Source organism: Arachis ipaensis, chromosome B02, assembly GCF_000816755.2.
Source record: "Arachis ipaensis cultivar K30076 chromosome B02, Araip1.1, whole genome shotgun sequence".
NCBI lineage: Eukaryota > Viridiplantae > Streptophyta > Magnoliopsida > Fabales > Fabaceae > Arachis > Arachis ipaensis.
Window position 1 is genome coordinate 83,698,105 of NC_029786.2, and position 8,394 is coordinate 83,706,498.

The 8,394-nt window shown below is 28.5% G+C and overlaps 1 protein-coding gene across 3 annotated transcripts in view; it reads right to left on the minus strand.

Moving 5' to 3' along the window:
- Positions 1-3,275, minus strand: part of LOC107625556 (B3 domain-containing transcription factor ABI3) — a 4,175-nt gene extending 900 nt beyond the window's left edge. The window contains exons 1-5 of one of the 3 annotated variants that reach the window (XM_021116061.1): positions 1,589-3,275; positions 801-896; positions 556-656; positions 354-406; positions 178-254 (exon numbers count right to left, since the gene is read on the minus strand). In XM_021116061.1, coding sequence (XP_020971720.1) covers positions 178-254; positions 354-406; positions 556-656; positions 801-896; positions 1,589-2,953 — 1,692 coding nt within the window. In that variant the 5' untranslated portion in view covers positions 2,954-3,275. Of the gene's footprint in view, positions 1-177; positions 255-353; positions 407-555; positions 657-800; positions 897-1,435 lie in introns of all 3 variants that reach the window. The other 2 variants (XM_016328223.2, XM_016328224.2) reach the window with 2 other exon arrangements.

An 8,394-nucleotide genomic window follows, 5' to 3' on the forward strand; every position in this document is an offset into this window, starting at 1 on the left:
ATTAAACTATATATATTTTTATATATAAATAAATATATAAATATAAGGTGACTGATTTTTTTCTGTGTAGATAGTAATATATAGGTTTATTTAGGCTAAACTACTTTCAAGGAGTTCAAACTATTAAATCAATAGAAAGACAACAGAAAAAAGTAGAAACAAATATAAGAATCTTACAAATTTGCCACATTTCACATCTGAATATATCACTATAAAGTCTCCTTCTTGGAGTCCATTGGCTTTCACGAAATCTCCTACAAAATTGAAATTGAAATCGAAAGTTGAGAAACCATTCTCACATAAGATCCTTAATTTAAAACTATATATGCCAAAGGCAAAGCTAGAAAATTCACCAGTGTTCTCAAGCAGATACATCCTGCTTTTATTGTTTGGCCAGTATCTGATGCTCCAAGAGGAAATAATAATCCAACAAAAGAAAATTTGAGTCCCAATGTCTTATAAAGATCATGACAAAATGCAAAGAAAACTTAAAGAAATTAATTAGATCAAAGTTTACGATTATTTTTTCTTTTAATCAGTGAAATTATAGAATACCTATAGCGCATATTCCAAACTTGAGAAGTTCCAATGTCTTCCATGTCAATAGAAATTCCATCTCTTGCATCCAATTCTGGCAAATGAGTTTCTGCCTCTTTCTGATCAAATTTTTAATATAAAACAAATTACTATTTCAGTCAAATTAAACAGATTAAGTTGCTTTTTATTTTTTCTCAATTACTTGATTAACTAAAGGAGTACTCAAATGTTCTACAAGAGAGAATATTGAGTAAAGGAATTACTTTTGGCAAGACTATCCTTCCCAAGCTACCAACATCACTTTGCTTCAAAACCTTTTGGAGAAGAAATTTCAAGTTCTTCTCTGATGACTTCCACCCCTATTAATCAAACAACCAACCATGAAACCATATAAGTCACTAATAATTCAATTGTCACGAGACCAAAAGAAATTACCCGAAAAGCAAAATTACCACAGATAGAAGGGCGTAAATGATAAAAACAAGGAGAATGGAGAAAAATTATCATGCTTAATTAACCGTTGCATTCACCATGGTTTTAAATTGCGGTCACAATATTGCTTTTGTGGTGTCCATAGCTCAGCATCGCAGAAGCAATTGTGACCATTTAACTCAAGTCGTCCAACAATTTTCATTGCATTCGCAACTACAACTACAACTGCAATTTGAAACCATATCACTCTATGTAATGATAGAAATTCAAACCATCAAATCATAACTAATACTAATTCTAAAATGAAACAAAATAATCGTCATAGTTCATATGCAGATAGTTTCCATGTGAGGTTGATAGATAAGAACCGTTAGTAGACAATTTAGTCAAATATATCAAACTATTTAATGGTTCTTATCTATCAACTTCACATGAAAACAACTCCTGCATGTGAGTTTCCAGCAACCTGTGATCGTTTATCCGACGATCCACGACCTTGATGACCATGATTCTGGCCTAAAGAAGCTGGTTGTGGTTCGGCTGGAAGCGCAGGAGCAGGAGCAGAAGCAGCTGCCCCGGCCACACCCTGCCAACACACCCAATTTTCGGCTCCGATTACCGTATCAGCAATTTGGCTCTGATTCTGTGGCTGGCCCCAGTGATTGTTCTGCCTCTGATTTGATGAACACTTTCTCTGCCTCGCCATCCTCTTCTTCCTAGCTTCTTTGGTAGCCAAAGGACCTAATCTTCGCCATCCATGATCACCACCACCACCACCACCACCATTTCCATTTCCATAAAACAACTGATAAGGGTACTGATTTCCATAAAGAACCGCAGGGAGAAGATGATTGTCCCCAAATGGAAGGTTGTAATGGGTAGTAACACTATTTAACTGAGAATTAGGCCATGAATTCTTATTATTGCTATAATCAGCACCAGCATCAGTAACATAAGCAGGTTGTGGAGGATACTGCACCATTAAAGCAGGATTATGAGAGGCATAAATGCATGGTGGTGGTGGTGGTGGTAATTGAGGTTTATTGAAGAAATTATTAGGGTTTGAGGAAGATTCAATTGGGTTCTTGTTCTTGAGGTGGTTGGTTTGAACCCATTCAAGAATAAGCTTTAGCAAACGCTTCATCCCTTGTTTTCCTCCGCCCAATCGCTTCGCCGCGGATTCGATCGTTGATTTCTTCAGCTTCACACTTCTCAAATCACTCGCTGAGATTTTGTCCTTGTTGGTCTTTAGCCATTCCAAGAACACATTGCTCATTTCATCGTTTCCGTCATCCTCGTGATGAATTACCATTTCACCCTCCTCTCTGTTGTTGTTGGTAACACCTTCTTCCTCTGCCTCTGGTGCTGGTGGTGGTTGTTGTGTGAATTGGTTTTGTTGTAATGATGGGATTTCACTTTCATTTTCAGTTTGGAGAAAGTTGTGATGGAAAATGGAGTCGGGGTCAAAGAAATCAGCGTTGTTTTGCTCTTCTAAGAAGTCTATGAACCCAAAAGGCTCCATTTCCATATCCATCATATCCATGCAACCACCAACAACGTTATTTGGGAACAGTGGATTACTATCCATGGCGGTTTGTGAGATCTCCATGGAAGCAGTGGAACGCAAAGGTACTTTTGTTTCAGTAATGTTTGTGTTGTTGGGTTTCTGCATGTCTTTTTTGAGAGCCGCACATGACGATGATGATGATGAAGAAGCAGAGGAAGATGAAGAACATGCAGTGATGGGTTTCTCTGCTGGCTTTGATGATGAAAAAGATGATGATGATGATGACGATGATGGTGGTGATGAGATGCATGGAAAATCAGGGAGAGGAGGAAAATCGTCGTAGAACAAGTTTGGATCTTCATGAAGCCACTCGTAATTCACTTCACTCAGATCTTCTTCTATGTTCTTATTAGTGTTGTTGTTAGCATCATCCATGGTTCCGAAACCTGCATCATTAACTTCCACTTCACTCTTCATCTCAATCACACTAATTTTTGTTTTTTTAAAGGTTTTCAGAACTTGGTTCCACTCATCAGTTTTAGAGAGAGAGAGAGAGATTGGAAAATTGGAAGAAGAGTATGAAATTGTTGTGAAGGGTGGTGGGTTATTGAAGAAGAGTACAAAGAGTATAAGACTGCTATGGTTTTTTGTTTGTTAATTTTTCATTTTTATTTTTAAATTTTTGTGTACGGATAAGTGCAAGATCTGGAACTGGAACAGTACGCTGAATGTGATCCATAATGTAAATTTGTAAAATATAATTAGGGGTGAAGGGGATAAAGGCCGCGCTTTTGAATATCAAATCCTACTAGGAAGAGGAACAAGCAACATAAAACATCTGATATATATAGTTATATTCTATCAACCAAGGGAATCTATGATTAGGAGAACATATATAGTAGTATTGTATGAATTAACTAACAAATCACTTTCAAAGAAAGCCACTAATGTGCACTTTTTCTTCATATGTGATAGTATTTAATTTATCCAATGATTTTCGTTTAGTTTGTAGTGTTTTTTTTTCTAAATATTTTTTACGGTTTTATAAAGAAGATAAAAACTAAAACTAAAAATATTAAAAATAAAAGTAGAAACATTTTTCTTCAAACAAAATAGATTTTTTTTAGTAAATACTCATATTAGTTCGAAAATATTTTTATATCGATCACTTTGTCTTCAAAAATTTTTTATAACTTCGAAAGTTTTTGAGAATTTTTCTTGTCGATAAAATTAATTATCTATTATACTTTCAATCAAATTTTGAATATGTAAGTTAAATAAATAAATATTTTATTTACGAAGACAAATAATAATTTAGACAAAATTTACGTTTTTTGTCCTATTACTTATCTTGTTTACTATATAAACGAGATATGATAAACGAATTAATTATAAATATATTTTGTTTATACTATAAATGAGATAAAATATAATTTTTAAATAAATAAAATGGGTATACCTGTGATACCTGGGAATTGACATATTCAATATGAGTACTGTTATACATACAAATTTTTTTGCCATACAAGTCACTTACATAACGTGCGCATGAAATCACGTTGTTCCTCTTCGTATCCCGCGTTTTCTTTCTTCTTCTCTTTTTTCTTTGTGTTTCTCCTCCTTTTTCTTCGCGTATTTCATCTTCATCGTCGTTTTTTTATTACTGTTGTTGTATTTTTTTCTCCTCCTCTTTCTATTAATTTTGCAACATTATGTATTTTTTTCTTCTTTGTTTGATTTTTCCTCTCAAAAAAAATTATGAGAATATGAAATAAGAACATGAAGAAGAAGAAGATGCAGAAGATGAGGAAGAAAAAGAGGAAGAATTTTGAATTATGCAGTCAGCACATATACACTGAAAATTCTTAAACAATACACTCGGATATTTTCGTGTTACACCCAAATATCTTCGTATTACACCCAAATTTGCTACAAATACAGAAAAATGCTTCCTCTAATGCTACATTTTTTCTTCTTCTTCTTTTCCTTATTTCTTTCTTTCTTTTAGTTGAATGAATGTACGTTCATTTTCTTCCAAGTAATTTTACAACATTATGTGTTTCTTCTTCTTTATTTGATATTTTTTGTTTTTATTCTTGTTAAAAGAGTAAAACAAGAAGAAATTTAAAAAAATAAAACAAGAAAAAAAAAAGATGAATAAGAAAAAAAAAGAAGAAGAAGATGATGATGAAAAAAAAAAAGAAGAAGAAGAAGCAGCAAAAAATGAGGAGGAGGGAGAAGAAGAGTTTTGAATTATGCAGAACTTATTAACACACATACACCGAAAATTCTTAAATAATACACTCAAATATTTTCGTGTTACATCCAAATATCTTCGTGTTACACCCAAATTTGCTGCCAATATTAATGCAGAACTTTTACATTACATTCAATTCAAACCATCAACGATGAAACATTATTCACCTATAGAATCATAAATTACTAACGAAAAAATTAATTAGAATCGAACCACACCTCAACTACCTGATTGGATTCAAAACAATAATCAATTTCGTTCTGGTTCAATTGACAATCTGAACTTGAATTATTCATTAAGAAAAAGAAAAACGTGTGCGTTTAAATATAAATGATTTATATAAACTTATATAAAAAAATAACTTATATGAATAAAATATATTTATAATTAATTCGTTTATACTATGACGTAACAAAAGAAAAATTAGTTATATATGTTTAAAATTTGAAAAATAAATAAACGGCAAATTAACCGCTAATTTTTAGGAAATCAATTGCAAATAAAATGCAAAATAGAAATTAAAAGCAAATTTTTAGGAAACCAATCAGAAAATAGTGGAAAGAAATTAATAGCAAATTTTAAGAAATTAATTGCAAATCAACTACCAAATGACGGAGTGAATTAGATTTAAAAATGGTTATTAATTCCATCGTAATTTTTCACTAATTTAAAATCACCATATTAAAAAATATAAATTACTTATACAGATAAATAAAACATTTAAAAAATCCATAAATTTTTAGACTAAATTTTGATAGAGAATAAAATATTCAGCCTATAATAATTTATAAACCAATTTAGATGTTTGTTCTTTATTTCGTAGTTGCAGTGAAGCAAATAGTCCCTTGGCAAATTCAGAAAGCCAATTAGCAAAGACTATTTAAGAGGGAGGCATCATGTTTCTTAAGAGAGAAAAGAGGGTTAGAATTAATTAATAAAAAAATAAATTTATTACAAAAAAATTATTATCTTTATTTTTTAAATTTTAAAATTAAAAGTGAAAAAATTAATTTAATTAATTTATAGTGTAATTTATTTATATATATATGATTTATTTTTTATTTTAAATATTTTATTTTTTATTTTAAAAAAAATTAGACAATTTAAACACCATAACAAAAATACCGTAAAACTCACCTATATATATCTACTACTGCTCTTTGCAGATGCTCCTCATTATGATAAACTAGGATGCAACATGTCAGCAAAACTGCATTGCTTTTCTCCCTTCTTATCCAATCTGATTTAATAAAACAAACTCAGATACTTTCTGTATAGTGTGTATTAAAACAATAAGGCAAATTTCATAAATAAATTAAATAGAATCAGATATTTTTCATTTATAATTTAAAAAAATACATTTTAATTCTATTTTATTTTTATATAATCTGTTAAAACTTTTAACAGATTACAAAATAATACATAAATTGTGAGACTTAAAAATTTAAAATATTTAGTCACATTATTAGTAGTGTCTTATTTTGATATAATTTAATAATAATGATATACAATAGCACATGAATCCTAAATATATTATGAGGAATGCTAGGACCAGTAATTTTGTTATTTTGTAACCATCAATTGATCATCAATAATATTTTTAATGGTATGAGATTATATCTAATAGTAGGAAATCACTCACTTTTGTTTTGATGGTTAAGTACTGGTCAGAAAATACAAAAGTTGCTGACTCCCTAAACTTTTCCATATATTATTATTTAAGAATGAGAAAAAAGGTTTTGTGATGAAAAAGGTTTTATAAAGGTCTTCTAAAAATGATTCTTTTACATAAAATTTATAATTTTTGTTTTGTACTTTTAATTAGAATGAAAAAAATATAGAAATATAATAGATAATAGAATAACAAAAAAAAAAGTGAAGTGTCAATATGCAATAAATTTAAAATGTTTTAGAGTATATATATATATATAGTTTCATTATTTGGGTAATTAGTTAGTTAAATTTTTGAACATATATAACATTTGTTAGCAAAACCATTTATATATTTAAAACTAGAAAAGTTGTAAGTGCATGTCCATGTTCAAAGTCAGGTATCTCCCAAACCAAACAGTTATATGTCTATGCTTATTATTCAATTATGTTGTTACCAAGTAATATATCGGAGTTTAATTGAGTTAGCTTTTCTATGAGTCAAACTATTATATCAAAGAATTAATTTAATTAACGTTGTTTATTACTTACAAAAAATTTTCTTCTTATGAACAAATCTTGTTAATGTATAACATTATACAAGCAAGCCGGTGAAATGATCCCGAATAATAAGTAACTTTACAAATATATTATTTAATGATTATTTAATCATTGCAATAAAATAATTATACAGATTATTAAAATTTAATAAAACTTATTGGCGTTATCTTGATATTAGAAAATTATTTAAAAATTTTAGTTTTGTAATTGGATAGATATGTTGAAATATTTTAATTAGAAAAGGATTTGGTCTATTTCATTTTAACTGAACAAGTAAACTTAAAAGAAATGTTTTCCTTTATTTAGAAGAAATGGCCAAAGAAAATATTTTCAAAAAGGAACATCATGTTTTGTATCACCAAAAATTATATGATGAGAATTGGCCTGGGTGTATATCAATTTATTTGTTCCTATTATAATGAATCTTATTCTAAGAACTAGTATGAATATTGCGTTCTAGTTTTAAAAGGTATGTATTCTGTTAAAAGGTGTTAAAAAAGTTTTTCACAAATTATTAATCCGCTATAGACATGAAGTAGTATGAATTTTTTTTGTTGTTGATGACAATATCAAAAATAATTTTAAAAATAATTATTATAATTTTATTCCTTTTTTATTTTAAATGTTAGTTTTATAACTCGTTTTTTTGTCATTCAACTCTATTGTGTTGAACTTGTTTATTAAAATAAAAAAAAAAGTTATGTATTCTTATCAGCACAATTTGACAAATCCTCTCAGTTATTGTTGTATCATATAGGCACATCTGAATTTTATTCGCTATTTAAATGAGACCAAAAGAAGTAAGCTTGCAAGTTGCAATCAATAATTAGTTTTAATGAATTTGTGACATTACCATCATTTTGTAGTGTCACATTTAATTTCCATTCATTCCGGTATATCTAAAATGAGACCTGCTACACATACAAGTCTTTTTGGCATACAAGTTTATACAAGTTAATCCTAACTCAATAAAATTTACTTTTATAATGCAAGAAAAAAAAGGAAGAGTTTGAATTATACAAAATTTATCAATACACATACACCAAAAATTTTTAAACAATACAATATAAATGACTTATATGAACTTGTATGTATAAATAACTTGTATGTGAAGAATAATTCATCTAAAATGAGCTCAACACTTATGTGCTTATTAGATTTGTCACATTTATATATATCATTAGATTTTATTAGATTAAAATCAAAGGCTAATATAAAAAAAGAATATCGATGTGCTCTAATAAATATAGAATATCATAGTACATAAATAAATGCTTTAAATGATAATACTTTAATACACAATATTTTAAATGGCAATAGAATCTTTTATTTTTAAATAATTAAATATAAAATATATAAATACAGTTTAAAATATGATTTTAATATAATTTTTTAATATTATAAAAAATTTTGCATAATAATTAATTTTAATAAATAAAAATATTTAGAT